The sequence below is a fragment of the Malassezia japonica genome, chromosome 5 (assembly GCF_029542785.1).
Source record: "Malassezia japonica chromosome 5, complete sequence".
Classification (NCBI taxonomy): Eukaryota; Fungi; Basidiomycota; class Malasseziomycetes; order Malasseziales; family Malasseziaceae; genus Malassezia; species Malassezia japonica.
This window is the reverse complement of record NC_083374.1, coordinates 95,020-112,845: the sequence shown is the minus strand read 5'-3', so window position 1 is coordinate 112,845 and position 17,826 is coordinate 95,020. Positions and strand designations below refer to the sequence as shown.

Below are 17,826 nucleotides of genomic sequence, written 5' to 3'. Positions count from 1 at the left end.
CCTTGATAACCTCTTCGCTTACTTGGTAATGCTCCGACAGCTGCGTCAAAAGTTGCGAAGGCGCCGACGACACGATCGTCGACGTAACCGTCATGACGCACACCATCATCGTAACATACCAACGATAAATGGACGACCAGTTCGTTGCTAGCTCTTGGTCGTCCAGATTGTCCCATTGCACCAACGAGCAGCCCTTGGCTTTCTTGGCGTCGACCAAACCGTCGGGCAGCTCGGTCGGGATAGCATCGTCGATGTACTCTCCCTCCTTGACAGGCCCCCGCTCCAGGTCATTATTTTCACCAGTTTGGCCCCTTTCGCCTGGGGCACTGCTGAGCTTATTCACATCTTCTTGGGCATCCTTTTCACTGTTTCCATGATAAGCCTGGGAATCTAAAGGTGCCTGCCATGTTAGGAGTCTGTCCCTGCAAAACAACAATACGTACTGAAGCTGTAGATGATGACACTTTCACAGTGTCATGCGAATCATGGCGCGGGTATTCCTCTTCTACCATGTATTTTAGCTTGGACAAAAGAGGAAAGAGGTAGGAGGAAAGATCGGCCAGGGAATTTATGCACTAGGTAGAGCTACACTGCCATGCCAAAATCTTGGGCCATTCATCTGCAATTCCGGCCAGTCACTAGTTCGCCAGTCCAAATCGAGGCACGGGCATCGGGGTTTTCGGTTCTAAATGCGGCTCCAATTTTGATCAGGTCCCTGAACCTCGCCACGTGGAAACGATCACTGCGCCTAGAATTGCGACCCGGGAATCCGGAATTCTTGCGCGTAGGCAAAGTACTGTGGTTAGCATGTGCGGTAATTACGACGTACCCGTTGCATCAGACGGAGCATAGCCGGGGGAGGCTTCATGGAAATGAGCGTGTTGGAGACCTTGCTCAGTCCCTCGGTGTTGATCAACTTGAAGAGACTCGTCGCGACGGCCCCGGGGAAGACACAGTCGGTATACCAGCGGTAGTTGTACGCGGTGAGGTACAGAGCCATAGACAAGCACTGCTCCAGATTGTTGATCTCGACGCAGTGCTCCAAAAGCCGCTGGTATGCCTTGGGACTAAACTTTTGCCCAATGCACTGCAGGAATGCCTCGTGTGCCTCTTCCGGGTGGTGCAGGCGGAGTGCCAGCTCGCCCAAGATCTCCCAGTCCGTTCCTGTCTTGCGGAAAGGCATCGATTGCGCCTGGTAGTGCGCAAGTTCTGCACGCCAAATCGTATAGACACGCAGGTCTTCATAGAGCACCATGAACAGGTTATCCAGCCAGCGTTCGCACAGGCGCTTGTCTGTGAACGACAGCCAATGTCCCGATTCATGCCTGTGTTTCGGAAGAGCGCCATTTTCCTCCGCAGCACCTGCTGCTTCCGGCTGCTGCATCAAACCAGACTTCTCGCTTCCTTCACCTTGCTTGACCTCTTCTTGGCTAGGATTTTGGGTGCGGTACTCTTCTTCCATCACAAACACTTCCGATCGGCACTTGAGCAGTTCGTCCCAACCAATCTTGTTCGCGAGCTTGGTAAGGATGCCGTATGCGCTCGCAAAGGTACCGCGCAACGCCGGGGCAGGCAAACGGAGGAGAGCGACGTCGGCCTCGTTGTCATTCGCGCTGTCTTCGTCGAGCAGCTTGCTCTGCGCCGCAAGAGGGCGAATCGGGAAGTGCGTCCGGGCAGCTTCAGGGATGCGGTGCAGATCCCGCTCATTATACGTAAACATGGGACACGAATTGAGTGTGAAGAGCGCCGCCGACCACTCACCGGCATCCACCAAGCAATCGGCCAACTTGGCCCAGGTGACAAACTCGCTCGGCGCGCAGCTTACCGCCTGGTTTGCAAGCCGAATAGCCCAATCCAGTTGTCCCTTTTTCCGGAGGAAGTCGCACTGGACGTGAAGGAGCACGTAGCTGTGCGGGTTTTGCTGCAGCGAACGGTGCATAATCTGTACGGCCTTCACCTCCTGGTTCATGCCGAGGTACGACTTGGCGACCAACGCTGCCACTTCTGGCTCACGCGCCCACAGTTTCTCAAACAGATTCACCGCCTGCTCGTACCGCGACGACTCGCCAAAGTATTTCAGGATGCCTGCTGAAAGATGGTTGTGGACAATCGTGGCCACCTGTATCTCGGGCTCGCTGCCCAGCTGCCAGCCCTTGAAAAAGAGGTTCTCGGCAGCAAGCAAAAATCGGAACTCGTGCTCCAAGGTCGGAATGGGGTCGAGCTTACGGTAGCCCGCGAGGCGGTAGTTGGCATCATCCGCATAGAGGATCGCGCGGAGCACCGCCGAAAGGTAGGTCTCTTGCCAGATTTCTGGTGTAGCCTCTTGGCGCTCGCCGCGCACATTCACCACGTACGTCTGCACGCTACCCGGAATGCAGACCTCGACGCGGAGATCAACACGCGAGATTGCGTTGAAGCAGCAGTACACGCCGCCCTTGAGCTTATAGGGCGACTTGCTACTGAACCACGCGGGATGGTGCTCCATCTCGTATGCAAGACTCGTGATGTACGTCGCGAGCGTCGCAGACGACGAGGCGTCTACGCCCGAAACATAGTGGTAGGACCCAACCTCCTTGCGTCCGTTCGACTTGAGCACATGGCATAAATCCGGAGGACCCAGCTCACGGAAGGACCCGAGCGTCTCCGTACGGCATAGGAGACTCTCGCCTATGTCGTTTTCAAAGAACTCTGGCAGCGACAAAAAGGTGTCGGCCATCGCACTGAACCGTGCCACGAAGGTGCGTGCTTAGTTCGAATGACAACGTGGGGCCACGTGGGTACCGGCCCGGCGCCCACGCCCCGGCTATGGGCACGCAGGCGTTTCTTCTCTCGTGCAGCAACCATGGCGGACGACCTTGCGACTGAAAGCGTTGAACTCGAGCAGCAGCAGAAGCAGGCCACTAGCGTGGCCTCGGCCGCCAAGTCATTCATTTCTGGTGGCATGGGTGGCGTGTGTGCCATCCTGGTTGGTCATCCCTTTGACCTGATTAAGACGCGTCTGCAGACCGCGCCCCCGGGCACCTACTCGGGTGCCATGGATGTGGTCGGCAAGACCATCAAGGCTGATGGTATCAAGGGTCTCTACCGTGGTATGGGTCCCCCTCTGATCGGTGTCACTCCCATCTTTGCCTTGTCCTTCTTTTCGTACGATCTCGGTAAGAAGATCGTCTACGGTGCGACCCCCCACCGCAAGGACCCTCAGCTCTCGCTTGGTGAGCTGGCCTTTGCGGGCTTCTTCAGCGCTGTCCCCACTACGCTGGTGGCCGGCCCCGCGGAGCGTGTCAAGGTCCTGCTCCAGCTCCAGGGCCAGAACGCCGGCGGCCCCTCTTACAACGGTCCCGCCGATGTCGTCCGCCAGCTCTACAAGGAGGGCGGTCTCCGCTCGGTCTTCAAGGGTACCGGTGCCACGCTCGCGCGTGACGGTCCCGGCTCGGCTGCTTACTTTGCTGCTTACGAGCTGGCCAAGCGCGCGCTCCTGCCCAAGAACTCCGACCCGAAGGACGTGAACATCCTCACCACGATCACTGCCGGTGGACTTGCTGGTATGGCCATGTGGGCCTTTGCCATTCCTCCGGATGTCATCAAGTCGCGCTACCAGGGCGCTCCGGAGGGCACCTACAAGGGCTTCCTCGACTGCGCTCGCAAGACGGTCGCCGCCGACGGTGTCGGTGCGCTTTTCAAGGGCTTTGGCCCTGCCATGGCGCGTGCCTTCCCTGCGAATGCTGCCGTGTTCGTCGGTGTCGAGATGTCGTCCAAGGTCCTCGACAAGCTCTTCTAGATGCACCCATAGCCACACGCATCTTTTCTCCTCGTGATAACGACCCCACGTCTGGGATCTATGCGCGAAGTAACGGGGAAGTAAAGACGACGTGGCCCCGTCGCCTTCCACTTGTCCGCTGGCGATGGACGCGGAAGAGGCTCGCAAGGCGTTCGAGCTTGCGCGCAAGCATGATTCCTCCGGAAACACGGATGCAGCGCTGAAGTGGGCACGTAAGAGCGTGGCCATTTACTCGACGCCGGAGGCGACGACGCTCGTCACGCGCCTCGAGAAGTTTGGCGCACAAGCCGATCCCACGTCGAGCGGACCGAGCAAGGCCGCCGACCCCAAGTCGCAGACCATTTATACTTCCAACACGACAAAAACCACGACGTCCAACACGCCGGGGGACAAACGGGAGTACACGGAGAAGCAGGTCGAAATCGTCCGGCGTGTGAAGCGCGCAGGCGGTGACTTTTATGCGGTGCTAGAGATTGAAAAGTCGGCCCAGGAGACGGACGTGAAAAAGTCATATAGGAAGGTGCGTGTCTTTTGCTGACCCAGCTCGCGCTGCAGCTGCATCCCGATAAGAACCGCGCTCCGGGCGCAGACGAGGCTTTCAAGAGTAGGTATTGCTTGCTCACCCGCAGTTGTCTCCAAAGCGTTCACGGTGCTTTCGGACCCGGATAAGCGCGCAGCATACGACCGCTTTGGCGGCGATCCAGACAGCCGTTTCGGCGCTGCGTCCGCGTCCAGCTCGGCGAATGCCTTCTCTGGCTTTGGCCAGGGACCTCGCATGCGCCCAGGAATGGGGCAAGAGGTCGACCCCGAGGACCTCTTCAACATGTTCTTTGGCGGGGGGATGGGAGCTGGTCGTACGTGTAGTTTTTGCTCACCCAGCTGGCTTTGGCGCAGGCGGACCCATGTTCACCTTTGGCGGCCCAGGGTTCCGCACGCAGTATTACCGCGCAGGAGGTGCACGCCAGCGCCCTGCGCAAGGGCAGCGCCAGGGTAACAACAACAACCAAACCGGCCTGTGGTTCCAGTTGCTCCCTATCCTTATTCTCGTGGCATTCTCGCTCCTGTCGTACTTGCCGACACTCTTCACGACGCCAGACCCCGACTTCCGCTGGCGGCCAACGACTCTACACCGTGCGCACCGCACGACGTTTGAGCGGGGCGTGTCGTACTACGTCGACCCTGTGTCGTTTGCGCGCCATCCGTTTGTGACTTCGACACAGACTTCGACGCGCAAGGGTAGTACCATGCAGCGCTTCTCCAAGGACAAGAGCAGTCCCGAACTACTTGGATTTGAAAAACGCGTCGAGGACGCCTGGATGAAGGAGCTCTACCGCCAGTGTGAGAATGCCCAGGAGTACAAACGCCGGCGCCTGCTGGACGCGCAAGGGTTCTTCGGATTTGGTGTACGTCTTCTTCTATTCTAACATACAGGGTGACCAGGCCAAGATTGCCAAGATCCAGGCAGAGGTGTACGAGAGCTGCGAGCAGCTCGCTCGCCTCTACCACATTCGTCTCTAGACCCTACGTAGTAGTCGTGTGGAGGCTACACGTGACGAAAAATTTGGGCCAAACGTGGTTTTTGCTTTGGCGACGACGCTTGGTGACGATGACGACGAGCGTAGTGCTTCCTGGTATGTAGCGCGTTTGTTCTCACACCAGACAAGATTGGATCTTTGCTATTCTGCTCGGCATGCGGATCGCTGCTCGATCTGCCGGAAAATGACGACGTAATCAAGTGTGCTCCGTGTGGTACAGTGCAGGATGCGCGCAGTACGTTTTACACTGTCAACTGACTCTAGTCTACGACAACATGGAGATCGTCACCCGATCGCATCCCAGTGCATTCCCGTCGGTGCTCCGCCAAAAGCGCCAGTTGGTCAGCAACGCGCTCGGTGACGACGGCGGCGCTGCTATGGAGCAGGCCACGATCAAGGAAAAGTGCCCGGGATGCGGCAACGAAGAGATGAACTTCCATACCCTTCAGCTGCGCAGTGCGGACGAAGGCTCTACCGTCTTCTACGACTGCCCCAAGTGCGGCTACAAGTTCAGCCAGAACAACTAATGCCGATCGTCATGTGACAACGACTTGGCAAACGTCAACTGGCCTAGGGACTTACCCTAACCCTTGCTGACGTGAATAGACTATGTACAGTATGCATCGTGGCGGTGCACACCCCACGTCATTTTCTACACTGATCGCGGCCCTAACTTTGTCGGGGAATTATGGATTTGTAATGCGAAATGCGGGTCCCCTCCACGCCGACGTCACCATCTTGGATGCTCGTGCGCTCTCTGGTACGGCCTACACTTGGTATACGCACGTCTCTCTCTAGCCTCTCTAACCAACTGCGGAACATGCGCATCATTCCAGTGCCTGTGCGCGAGGACAACTATGCCTACATCCTGATGTCGACGCCGACCCAGAATGGCGTACGCCCGGAAGCAGTCTTTGTGGACCCTTATGACGTCGCCAAGGTGCGCCAGGCGGCGCACGACGCGGGTCTAAGCGATTCTGACATTATCGGCTCCATTACGACGCACGGCCACTACGACCATGCTGGTGGCAACGAAACCTTTGCGAAGGAGTTCCCCAGCCGCCTCATCTACGGTGGCTCGCCCAAGATTGACGGCGTGACCAATGTCGTAAAGGACGGCGACAAATTCACGCTGTTTTCCAAGTCGGCACCTGTGGCGGTGAGCTGCCACGCCACGCCTTGCCACACGCGCGACTCGATTGCCTTTTTGGTGGACGATGCGCGCAGCAACGATGAGCTCGCCAAGACGCCGAATGGCGTCAAGGAGGGCGCTGCGGGCGAGAAGAAGCGGGGCGTCTTTACGGGCGACACTCTCTTTATTTCTGGCTGCGGCCGCTTCTTCGAGGGTACCCCGGAAGAGATGCACACCGCACTGAACAAAGTGCTTGCTTCGCTCCCGGACGACACGCTCGTCTACTGCGGGCATGGTGCGTATTTCACAACTAATTCTAGAATACACGAAATCGAATGCTGCCTTCAGCGCCGCCGTCCTGCCGAACCGCCCTGCAATCCAGGCACTGGTTCGCGACCTGCAATCCAAGCGGAACCAGGGCATCACTACGGGCCTGTACACGCTCGCCGAGGAGCGCGAGCACAACCCCTTTATGCTCGTCTCTGATCCAGAAGTGCAGCGCGTTGCCAAGACCAGCGACCCCGTGTCAACGATGCAGTACTTGCGCGAAGCCAAAAATGCGGGCGCGCTGCGCACGAACATTTAATGTAATTACGCCTCCACGTTCCCGTTAGAATGGGGTTTCTCAAGGCCGTTCGAGGTGGAGGTCTAGGGAGGCCGGATTCTGTCGGCGCTTCTCATTTGTCGTAGGATGAAAATAGACCAAATCAATTACGAACATATCGATAAATCCCAGTCGCTGCATTGGGGCAATGTAATTTCGGCGCAGGCCAGGTTTGGCGCGCTGGCCTTGGGGGCGGGGCGGGAATAAGCCAGGCAGTCGATTGCCCCGAGTCTTCGCGATTTATAAAGCCTCCGGTGTAGAATTTCCTCTTCCTAGCAACCCACCTCTGCGTATCTCAATGATCAACCCCCGTTTCCTGCCTTCGTCTGCGCTCCTGCGCACGGCTGCCCAGGCTACGCGCCCTGCTATGCAGGGTCGCCCTGTCGCTGCCCGTGCTTTCACCCTTTGGACCAAGCCCAACTCCGAGGTCAAGCGCTGGGTTCCCCCGCCTCGCAAGCCTGTTAGCGAGGACGAGATGCCGATCAACCCCGGCCCTCCCCCGCCTACCTCCAAAATCGGTGTGAACGCTGTTCTCAACCGCAACCCCGAGACATTGGACCGTCACACCACCTCGATTTTCTCCGAGTTCTCGCTCGAGGGCAAGACTGCTGTGGTTACCGGTGGTAACCGTGGTCTCGGTCTCGAGATGGCCCTTGCCTACGTTGAGGCTGGTGCCCACGTCTACGTTATCGATCTTCCCGATGAGCCTTGCAACGACTTCATTCAAGTGGCGGAGCACTGCAAGTTGATGGACCGCCAGATTGAGTACATCTCGGCGGACGTGACCAACCCCGACGAGATGAACGAGGCCATGCCTTTCATTCTCGAGCACTCTGGCACTGGCTCGCTCGACGTGTGTGTGGCCTGCGCTGGTATCATGCAGACCTACCCTGCCCTCGACTACCCTATTGACCAGTTCCGCAAGGTTCTGGAGGTCAACACCACCGGTGTGTTCATCACTGCCCAGGCCGCCGCCCGTGTGATGCACGCTCAGCCCGACGTGCACGGCTCGATCATCCTCATCGCCTCGATGTCGGGTTCGGTTGTGAACCGTGACCAGCAGTGGGTCGCCTACAACACCTCGAAGGCCGCTGTTCTCCAGCTCGGCCGTAACCTCGCCGCCGAGTGGGGCCCTAAGGATATCCGTGTCAACACTATCTCGCCTGGTTACATTCGCACCAACCTCGTCGCCGACCAGCTCGACACTGACCCTGACATGCTCCGTCGCTGGAGCGACGCCAACCCCCTGGGCCGTATTGGTCGTCCCCACGAGCTGCGTGGTGTCTCTGTCTGGCTTGCCAGCGATGCCTCGTCGTTCTGCAACGGTGCCGACATCATTGTCAGCGGTGGTCACACAATCTGGTAATCTTTGTCAATAGTTCCTTATTTCATTTTCAGGTATCGACTGACGTGTGCTTCCCGCGCTTGGACCTCCACTTTGGGCGCCGCGACGATAATCACGGCCGAAATGGCCTGATAAGGGCTGTGCGCTGCAAGTCACCCCAACATTAGCATCCTCGGCATCATAGACCTTGGCATGGCTGTGCTTCGCAATACCTATCTAGATATCAAAAGGAACTACTAGTCTACTCTTTGCCGCTAGTCCTACGGAGAATACTTGTTCCCGTCTTTCGTCCCGAGTCGCGCGGCCTTCATAGGCACACCCTGAACCTGTAAAGGGATTGGCAGAATCCACTCCATATCTCCGTTACACTGGAATAGCGCGCAATCTTGGCTAATGTGCAAGCGAAATTCCTGGGGAGAAACAACCCAGGGTGTTGCCTACCACTACCGAGTATTATTGGCGGATTCTCCGCTTTCCCTTAGCCGCGTCCGTTATCCGTGCACATCCGGAGCAGATCGAAACACAAACCTGGCTGCTGATTTGTCCTTCGAAATAGTAGGGTCAGGGTCCAAACCCTAACCCTAGTCCGACAGCTCAATGGGGATGTAAATCCCCGAAATTGCGTTGGGGTAGGTGTACGTAATTTTGAAAAAACCCTGCCTTGGCGTGCTCGGGGAAGCGGGCAAAAGGGGAGTTAGGGCACTGGCCTGCTCAAACGGAATTCTATGTAAATCAGTCCCGCTTTCCCTTCCAACCAAACTCGTTCTTGATGTATCCATCACGAGCGCTCCCATCCTTTACAACGCTGCGTGCGGCTGCGCAGGGTCTACGCCCTACTGCCTCTCGCGCTTTTGCTCTTTGGTCGAACCCAAAGAATGATGTGAATCGCTGGGAAGCCCCCCCGCGGAAACAGGTGGCCGAGCACGAGATACCCACCAACCCCGGACCCCCGCCGCCCGTCACACAGATCGGTGTAAATGCTATTCTGAACAAGAATAGCGCCGATCTGGGCATGCACACTACGCCCATTTTTGCCGAATTTTCGCTTGTCGGTAAAACGGCGGTGATCACTGGTGGAAACCGTGGTCTGGGCCTGGAAGTGGCTCTTGCCTACGTGGAAGCCGGTGCCCACGTTTATGTCATTGATCTCCTGGAAGAGCCTGGCGACGAGTTCAAGCGCGTAGCAGAGCACTGCTGGCTTATGGATCGCCAAATTGAATATATCTCGGCTGATGTGACTAATGAGGAGGAAATTAACGAGGTCATGCAATACATTCGTGAGGACTCCAATACCGGTTCCTTGGATATATGCGTGGCTTGTGCAGGCGTTCTGCAGACCCACTCTGCCTTGGACTATGACGTGGACAAGTTCAGGGAAACGATCGAAGTGAACACTACTGGTGCTTTCATTACTGCCCAAGCCGCTGCTCGTGTAATGAAGTCGCAAGAGCATGTTTCCGGATCTATCATTCTTGTTGGATCGATGTCTGGCTCGGTGGCAAACCGTGGCCGGCAATCCGTCGCCTACAATACCTCCAAGTCTGCTCTTTTGCAGCTTTGCCGCAACCTGGCCGCCGAATGGGGCCCCAACAGCATTCGCGTCAACACAATCTCCCCGGGTTATGTCCGTACTAGTCTTGTCTCGGAGAAACTGGATTCGGACCCCGAAATGTCTAAGCGCTGGAGTCATGGCAACCCTCTGGGCCGCATTGGTAAGTCCCACGAGATCCGTGGCGTTTCTGTCTGGCTTGGAAGTCATGCATCTTCCTTCTGCAACGGCTCTGACATCATCGTCAGTGGCGGTCACACCATCTGGTAAGCATTTGTTCATAGTACCAACTTCGCATTTTCCATTTCCCCGCATGTCCGCACAGCCCCGTCTGTCGCACGGGCCTCCACGTACTTATTCCGATTGAGCGCCGCAGAAAATGAAAGCACGGTCATGCTTAGGCGTATGCATCGGCGAGACGAGGTGCCGTGTGACGTACCAGGATATTCATTGGTCTCCAAATTTTCAAGGGCACTGCTGAGCACTGTTAATTTTAACTTTTGCCACAATATAAACGGATGCTCGGAGTTGCGGGGCAGTGTTATTTCAGAAGATGTCCGCGAAACGCGTGAAAAAATCATTTGACACTAAACAGCAGATGCGTATTGGGGTTTCTTAGTTTTTATGGAATGGGGAGCCCCTCGCGCCTAAGGCGGGCTTGGCGTAACACAAGACCTAAACAGCCGAACTCTGTAGACTATATAAAGTGGGCTCATTTCTGAGTGATACCCCACAACGTAGCCGCTCTACATTAACCATGTTTCTCCGCACTCTGCAGTCATCTATTCCCCTGCGCGCCGCCCGCAGGGCCCTTCGCCCAACGTCTTTGCGTATGCTCAGTGTATGGTCCACCCCTTCCGGCGAGGTGAAGCGTTGGAACGCGCCGCCTCGGCAGTCGGTGGGCGAGGATGAGATGCCCATAAATCCTGGACCGCCCCCTGCTAAGTCTAAGATTGGCGTGAATGCTATTCTGAACCACAATACCGAGACCATGGACCGCCATACTACGTCGATCTTCTCCGAGTTTTCTCTGGAAGGCAAGACGGCTGTCGTGACCGGCGGCAACCGCGGTCTTGGTCTGGAAATGGCGCTTGCCTACGTCGAAGCTGGTGCTCACGTATATGTGATTGACCTTCCCTCTGAGCCTGGTGAAGAATTCCGGCAGGTGGCGGAGCACTGCAAGCTGATGGACCGCCAGATTGAGTATATCTCTGCGGACGTCACCAACCAGGATGAGATGAACGAAGCCATGCCCTACATCCTCGAGCATTCCAACACCGGCACGCTGGATGTCTGTGTCGCATGCGCCGGAATTCTCCAAACCTACTCTGCACTCGACTACCCCATTGACAAGTTCCGCCAGATGCTCGAGGTGAACACGACAGGTGTCTTTATTACTGCCCAAGCTGCTGCGCGTGTCATGCATCAACAAGAAGACGTGAAGTGTTCCATTATCCTAATTGCGTCCATGTCGGGCACGGTCGTGAACCGTGACCAACAATGGACTGCCTACAATACATCCAAGGCCGCTGTTCTGCAGCTGGGTCGCAACCTGGCTGCCGAATGGGGCCCTATGAACATTCGTGTCAACACAATCTCTCCTGGCTATATCCGCACCAACATGGTCTCGGGCCTGCTCGACTCGAACCCGGAGATGTTCCGTCGCTGGAGCGACGGTAATCCACTGGGCCGCATCGGTCGTCCCGAGGAACTGCGCGGTGTGGCTACCTGGCTCGCTAGCAATGCCTCTTCGTTCTGCAACGGAGCTGACATTATCGTGAGCGGCGGCCATACCATCTGGTAATCGTTGTGCATAGTCCCCACTTTTTTATTGTTTTGGCCTACCAGGTCCTCCATTGCTTATCCCCGCACACGAAAATTAACGCCGGGGTACGAACAATTATGCTTCGTACCATTCGCGTCGTCCTAGTAAGTCCGGCGGCTTGGATTGCCACAGGCGGCCTTTTTCTTGCCTTATATTACGCGCAACACAACGCAACGTCTACTTCCATCTCAATGACGACTCTCCGTGCTCCTGTCATCTCTGTGACACACGGCGGCGGCCCCATGCCGCTGCTTGGTGCCCCCACGCAAAAACAGCTGGCGCACTCGATGCGCACGCGGGTCCCCCAGATCCTGCGGACAGCCGAAGGAAGCGACGTGTCGAAGCGCCCCAGTGCTATTGTCCTTGTTACGGCGCATTGGGAGACCAAAAACGTCCACATTAGCAGCAACAAGAAGCACTCGCTGCTTTTTGACTACTACGGCTTCCCCCCCGAGTCGTACAAGTACACGTACGATGCGCCCGGCAGCCCTGAACTTGCCCAAAAGGTCCAGGAGCTCTTGAAAAAGAAGCATATTCCTAGTGAGCTCGACGACAAGCGCGGTTGGGACCATGGCGTGTTTGTCCCCATGCTTCTCATCCACCCCAAGGCCGACATTCCCATTGTCCAAGTCTCGGTGCTTGCGTCCCAAGACCCTGCTGAGCTGTATGCCCTCGGCGAGGCGCTTGCCCCCCTGCGCGATGCCAACGTCGCGATCGTTGGCTCGGGCTCGGCGAGTTTCCACAATATCCGCCTGATGATTTCTGGCTCGCAAGGCGATGTCATGTCGGAGCAGCGCCAGCGCCACTGGAACCAACAAGTGGACACTGCCGTGATGCAGCCTGACTCGGCGAAACGCCGCGCGGCGCTGCTCCAGTGGCGCAACTGGGACTTTGCGTACGAGGCGCACCCCCGCAACGGGTCCGAGCACTTTTCTCCCCTGGTTGTGTGCGCCGGCGCGGCGGGCGACGAGGCAGGGAAAGCGTGGTCCGACCCTTTTGCGGAGTGGGAAATGCGCACCTATTACTGGGACTAGGAAATAGTGGGTATATATCTACGTGCTTACTGCACGAAGCAGACTTTCGACATGCTGGACAAGCTCGGCCAGAGCCTTGTTGGTGCCCATCACGGACAAGACGGACGCAAGGAGCTCGCGCTTCGGCAGGCCACACACGCTCGCCTTCCATGCTGGCTGCACGCCCGGCTGGTAGTAGATGGGGCCGAGCAAGGAGCGCAAGAGGTCTTCGGCCTGGTTTCGGATACCTTGCTCTGCGAGCTGGCGTGCGAGCGCATGCACGGCCTGGCGGTACTCGTTCGCACTCTCCAGCAGCTCGGCCGCGGCGATGCGCGTCTCGAGATGGCGGAGCGTCGCCGCAAGCGCAAACTCGGGATGCGTCGAGACGGAAGACGCGTGTGTCGAGCGTAGCGCAGCCACCTCGCTCTCGATGCTGCGCACCGGCTCGCGCGCCGCGCCTGTGGCGTCCCATGCGGTCGAGTGCTGCGCAAGCCACGCGGAGGAGAGCGTGAGCAGCGCATTCTTTTCGGGGTCGAGCCCCACGGCCAGCGCGTTGCTCAGGACGACGACCGGCACGCCATTCGTATGCACGTAAAACTTGTGCACGTCTGCACCGTGCGGCAGGCGCGCCGATCCCGGCAGCGCCGTGCCGCGCGCCACGTCCCAGCGGCGGACTTCGCCGTCGCACGACACGGCGCCTAGCACCGATCCGTGGCACGCAAGCTCGAGGCACGGCACGGAAAGCACGAGCGTGCTGAGCCGCGGCCCCCTGGGCGAGTACCACAAGAGGGTCCCGTCCGCGAGCGACGCGGCCACAAACGCCTCGCATGCCACGGCGCCGACCACGGGCGACGGGACAAAATCGAGCCACTGCACCTGCTCGTCCTTGTCGACCAATGCAATCTCAGAGGCCTGCTCGGTGTGGTTGCGGACGTCCACTGCGCCGTACGTGCACGGAACACGGAGCGCGGTCTGCACGTTGGGCGTACGGAGGCCGCTTGGCCCGCTTTTCGGTAGCGATACGGCGAGTGATTCGGCTGCGAGCGCCGCGCGTTTTTCACTGCCGAGCGCGCGCCCGCCTGCGCCCGGGAAGGATGCGAGGACGTCGGCAGAGCGCTTGGCGCTCGGTGCGGCAAACGCGTCGGCCGGCGCCGCGTCGCCCGCGAGGAGTGTCGGGCGGATGCGCCGTTTTCCGTCGGCATTCCGCGAGATTTGCTGCTTGAGGCGCTCGCCCGGCGCCGAGGGACGCACCGTGAGCATGTGCGGGCGCTCCTGTGCGCCTGCGCGTCCCGGAAGCGCGGCCGAGGCGGAGTGAGCGGCGCGCGTCTTGGGCACGTATCCGTACGCCTTGCGCAGCGTCTGCAGCTCGTCCTCGGGCACCGCCTCGCCGAGCTCGGCAGGAGTAAAGACAAAAGAGGCGACGGCGCCGTCGGACGAGCATGCATACAGCGTGTACCCGTCACTGGACCACGACAGGTCCATCACATGGCGCTCAAACACGTCGCGCGCTGCCATGACCGGCCGCGGGTGGCCGGTGATCCACACAGACACGCCCTGGTCCTGCGACCCCAGCGCGACGGCGGTCGCGACGCCCCCCCCCTCTGTGCGAAAGAGGCGGGGACTGCACGCCGCGACGGTCACGGCATTTTCGTGGCCGACGAGCGAAATGTCCGAGGACCACTGCAAGCGTCTGACGACGCTCGCGACAAACACCGGCCCGTTCATTGCGTTTGAGGCGAGGAGGTTCGCGCCGTCCGGTGTCCAGGACCCCCGGTGAAAAAAGGTCGAGCTGGGGCTGTTTTCAAACGGCGCCGTGATGGACGCCTCGAGGCCCCAGTCACTGATGCGCCAGATCTTGACGGTGCGGTCGTCGCTGCTGCTCGCGAGAAACTGGTCGACCGGGTCAAAGGCGAGGCCCTTGACAAACCCCTGGTGTCCCCGGATGGTGCGCAGGCGGTCGAACGTCGAGCCCGACCAGACGATCACCAGCGAGTCGAGGCCGGACGTGGCGAGGTACGCATCGTTCTCCGACCATGCCACGTCCGTCACATCGGACTCGTGCCCCGGCAGGCGGCGGTGCGGCCGCCAGTGCTCGAGATTCGTCTCGGCAGAGCCAAACACGAGGCCGCTGCCGATGCCCGACGTGTCGAGGTCCCAGATCAGCGCGACGGTGTCGTCCGAGCCCGAGGCCAGGTAGCGCCCTGAATGCGACCACCGCACCGCAAGCACCGCACCAGTATGACGCGCGAGCGTACTCAGCAGCCGGGGCTCCGCCGCGTCCTCCGCCGCGCGTTCTTCGAGCACCGGCGCGGTGGCCCACACGCGGATCTTGGTATCCAGCCCGCCGGTCGCAAGTCGCGACCCATCGGGATGCACAGAAAGACTATAGATTGTCGACCGCTTCGACCGCTCGTCGCCGCGGTGCACGACCCAGTCGGGCACCGTGATCTGGACGGTCATCGCGGCTAGAAGCGGGGTGTTTGCAAGTGGAGGCGCGTCGCGTGGCGCGCAAAGCTATGGCGCACCGTGCTGCGAGAGGTCGTACGGCGTGATCCATGCGGCGAGGTCCTGGTCCTGCGCGTTGCCCGAGTTCCAGCGTGCAAACTTCTTCTTGACGCGCTGGCGCAGGTGCTCGCGGTGACCGGACGGCGCCTCGGTCTGTACATTCGTGGGAAGCGCGCCGGGGTGCTGCAGGAGCGAGAGCTGGTGGTGCAGCATGCCCCACTCTAGATTCTCTGTGCGGTCGATCGTCGCGCCCGCGTCGGCCGCCTGGGCCATCTGCGTGCGTGTGCGTTTCTCGAGCTCGCCCTTGCGCAGCTCCAGCCACTCGTCCTGCCGCGCAATGGCCTGCCGCAGCTCGCGCAGGGCCGGGGCGCTGCTCAGCTGCGGCGCGCTAAAGAGCGTCTGCGCCAGCGTCACAAAGTCGGTCGGCAGGCTGAGCGCGTGCTGCGCGAGCGAGACAGGCGTGAGGCTCGCGCCGGCCTGCGCCGCAAACGCGTCGAGCGCCTGGGTCGAATGGGGGCGCGCGTTCGCCGAGAGGCCCATCGCGAGCGAGACAAACGACGCGGCGGCTTCCTGCGCAGCGTCGTAGCGCTTCGGAATGCTAAAGACCAGCTCGGTGTGCAGGCGCCCGCCCGGCGCGGCGGGCACGAGCGACGTGTGGCCGTACCACGCCAGCGCTTGCAGCAGCACTTTCCAGGAGTAGGCGCGCATCACAAACCACGGCCGCGGCGCATCGGGGCGCAGCTCAATCTTTTCAGGGAAGTAGAGCTGCAGACGCTCCTCGGGCTGCGCCATGGCATCCACCGGGATATGCGGCTCCTGCACCAGCTCGGGGCTCGCATATAGAGGCGCAGGCGCGGTCGGCGTCACATAGACCCCGATATCGTACGGCGTCTGGGCATAGCCAAACTGCACGCCGCGCAGCGCCGGCTGCCCTGAGGCATGCTCGGGGGGGTAGGGCACGCCGGGCATGCTATCGCGCCGCGACGAGATCGATGACCCGGTGCTTCGGCTGTTGGTGCGCGTCGGCGCGCCGTGCGACGCGGGGGTCGGCGGCGGCTCACCCAACGCGCTCGGGGGGGGTTGCGCATCGGTGCGCACCGGCGGGGCGACGCGGTCGTACGGATCGACGAGCTCCTTTTCCCACGGCTGCTCGTCGAGGCCGTACTGCGCGGATTTGGGCCCGTCGAACGGATTCGGCAGATCCATCTCGGGCGCCCCGTCGGGCTCAGGAGCCGAGGCCAGGGCTGCTGCTGCCGCCGGGGCTGCTGCCGCCGCCGAGGCTGCTGCTGCCGCCGCCGCCGATGGCGCCTGGGCATTGCGCGGCCCAGGCGTCGTATTCTCCTGCGTGAGCTCCTCGAGGAGCTGGTCGGTATAGGCACCCGAGTCGCCAAACGCCGCATGGCGATACTCGGCGGCGGCCGGCGCCTCGGTCACAGTCTCGGTGCGCTGCATCGCAGCTGCGTACGCAGTGGGTGGCTCCGACTCGGACTCGAGGTCGGTGGGCTCGTCGTGCTCCTCGCGGTACCCCGCCGGCCCCCGCCACAGCTGCTCCTCGCCCGAATCCGGCGCCCAGGAGTCCTCCGACTCTTGCTCGTACTCTGCCTCGCCTGCCGCTAGTGCGGCCTCGTACCGGCTCGGCGGCGGCTTGGGCAGCGTGGCCGAGCTGATGGAAAAGTCGGACGGCGCGTCGCTCGAGGCCGACGGCGGCTCGTCGCGCTGCGTCGAAAAGGGGTTGGTATTGATCGGCGCGGGCATTGCCACGCGCTGCTGTGCCGGTGCCGCGGCATGCGCTGCCGGGTACTGCGCCTCGGGCGCGTGCATGGCCGGGGCCTGCGGCGCGTACGCACTCGGCGCCATTGCCTGGCCGCTCGGCAGGGGCTCTTTCTGCGCCTGCGGCGTCGGTGCCTCGTCGTATGGATTGCGCAGCTCCTCGCTCGGAGTATACGAAGGCGGCAGGCCAAACGCATTCTGCGCCGCCGAAAACTTGCTGGACGACGGCGCAAAGGCGGGCGACATGGTGCGTCCCAGCGCGGGTGTCGACCGCCCCGATGTCGCCTGGCGTGCGCTGAGCCACAAGAGCGACTCGTCTGTGCCATAGTCCTCGGTCTGCTTGCGTGGCGGCGACATCGATACGCGGTACCGCAGATCCGCCTCGTGCTCGCGCCGCGACTGCTCGATCACCTCGCGCTCCATCAGCGCCTGGCGCTGGCGCTCGGCCTCGCGCCGGCGTGCTTCCTGGCGCGACTGCTCGAGCGCCTGGCGCTCCTGCATGATGCTCTGCTCCTCGGCCTGCCGGCGCCGCGCATCCTCCGCCTTGGATGCGGCAATCGCCGCCTCGAGCGCCTCTTGCTCCTCGCGCTGCTGCCGTTCCGCGGCCTGGTCCTGGAATGCGAGCGACTCGCGCAGCGCACGCGTCAGCTCCTCGTCCTCACTCTCCTGTGTAGCGCGGGGCGGCTCAGCCCGCTCCTCGGCCGCGCCAAACGGGTTCGGGAACGACTCGCTCATCGTCCTCGCGTCGGGGACGTCGTCGCTCACTGACC

At 60.5% G+C, this 17,826-nt stretch overlaps 9 protein-coding genes across 9 annotated transcripts; 6 read left to right on the top strand and 3 right to left on the bottom strand.

Moving 5' to 3' along the window:
• Positions 1-748: 748 nt before the first annotated feature.
• Positions 749-2,716, bottom strand: MJAP1_002843 (uncharacterized protein; the record flags this gene model as incomplete). Its single annotated transcript, XM_060266776.1, has 2 exons — positions 749-796; positions 830-2,716. The coding sequence occupies 2 exons, from the start codon at positions 2,714-2,716 to the stop codon at positions 749-751; spliced, it is 1,935 nt and encodes a 644-aa protein (XP_060122759.1).
• A 126-nt stretch (positions 2,717-2,842) lies between these two features.
• CRC1 (carnitine transporter) lies at positions 2,843-3,778 on the top strand (the record flags this gene model as incomplete). Its single annotated transcript, XM_060266775.1, has 1 exon — positions 2,843-3,778. One exon carries the CDS (start codon positions 2,843-2,845, stop codon positions 3,776-3,778), a length of 936 nt encoding a protein of 311 aa, XP_060122758.1.
• A 124-nt stretch (positions 3,779-3,902) lies between these two features.
• Positions 3,903-5,840, top strand: HLJ1 (Chaperone protein dnaJ; the record flags this gene model as incomplete). The annotated part of the gene is made up of 6 exons (XM_060266774.1): positions 3,903-4,298; positions 4,322-4,382; positions 4,408-4,632; positions 4,658-5,181; positions 5,210-5,288; positions 5,578-5,840. The coding sequence occupies 6 exons, from the start codon at positions 3,903-3,905 to the stop codon at positions 5,838-5,840; spliced, it is 1,548 nt and encodes a 515-aa protein (XP_060122757.1).
• Positions 5,841-6,133: 293 nt separating this feature from the next.
• Positions 6,134-7,031, top strand: GLO2 (hydroxyacylglutathione hydrolase; the record flags this gene model as incomplete). Its single annotated transcript, XM_060266773.1, has 2 exons — positions 6,134-6,740; positions 6,766-7,031. 2 exons carry the CDS (start codon positions 6,134-6,136, stop codon positions 7,029-7,031), a joined length of 873 nt encoding a protein of 290 aa, XP_060122756.1.
• Positions 7,032-7,347: 316 nt separating this feature from the next.
• Positions 7,348-8,415, top strand: MJAP1_002839 (uncharacterized protein; the record flags this gene model as incomplete). Its single annotated transcript, XM_060266772.1, has 1 exon — positions 7,348-8,415. One exon carries the CDS (start codon positions 7,348-7,350, stop codon positions 8,413-8,415), a length of 1,068 nt encoding a protein of 355 aa, XP_060122755.1.
• Positions 8,416-9,877: 1,462 nt separating this feature from the next.
• MJAP1_002838 (uncharacterized protein) lies at positions 9,878-11,747 on the top strand (the record flags this gene model as incomplete). The annotated part of the gene is made up of 3 exons (XM_060266771.1): positions 9,878-10,106; positions 10,362-10,378; positions 10,809-11,747. 3 exons carry the CDS (start codon positions 9,878-9,880, stop codon positions 11,745-11,747), a joined length of 1,185 nt encoding a protein of 394 aa, XP_060122754.1.
• Positions 11,748-11,959: 212 nt separating this feature from the next.
• MJAP1_002837 (uncharacterized protein) lies at positions 11,960-12,802 on the top strand (the record flags this gene model as incomplete). Its single annotated transcript, XM_060266770.1, has 1 exon — positions 11,960-12,802. The coding sequence occupies one exon, from the start codon at positions 11,960-11,962 to the stop codon at positions 12,800-12,802; it is 843 nt and encodes a 280-aa protein (XP_060122753.1).
• An 18-nt stretch (positions 12,803-12,820) lies between these two features.
• Positions 12,821-15,241, bottom strand: HIR1 (HIR complex subunit; the record flags this gene model as incomplete). The annotated part of the gene is made up of 1 exon (XM_060266769.1): positions 12,821-15,241. One exon carries the CDS (start codon positions 15,239-15,241, stop codon positions 12,821-12,823), a length of 2,421 nt encoding a protein of 806 aa, XP_060122752.1.
• A 54-nt stretch (positions 15,242-15,295) lies between these two features.
• Positions 15,296-17,791, bottom strand: MJAP1_002835 (uncharacterized protein; the record flags this gene model as incomplete). The annotated part of the gene is made up of 1 exon (XM_060266768.1): positions 15,296-17,791. The coding sequence occupies one exon, from the start codon at positions 17,789-17,791 to the stop codon at positions 15,296-15,298; it is 2,496 nt and encodes an 831-aa protein (XP_060122751.1).
• Positions 17,792-17,826: the final 35 nt, after the last annotated feature.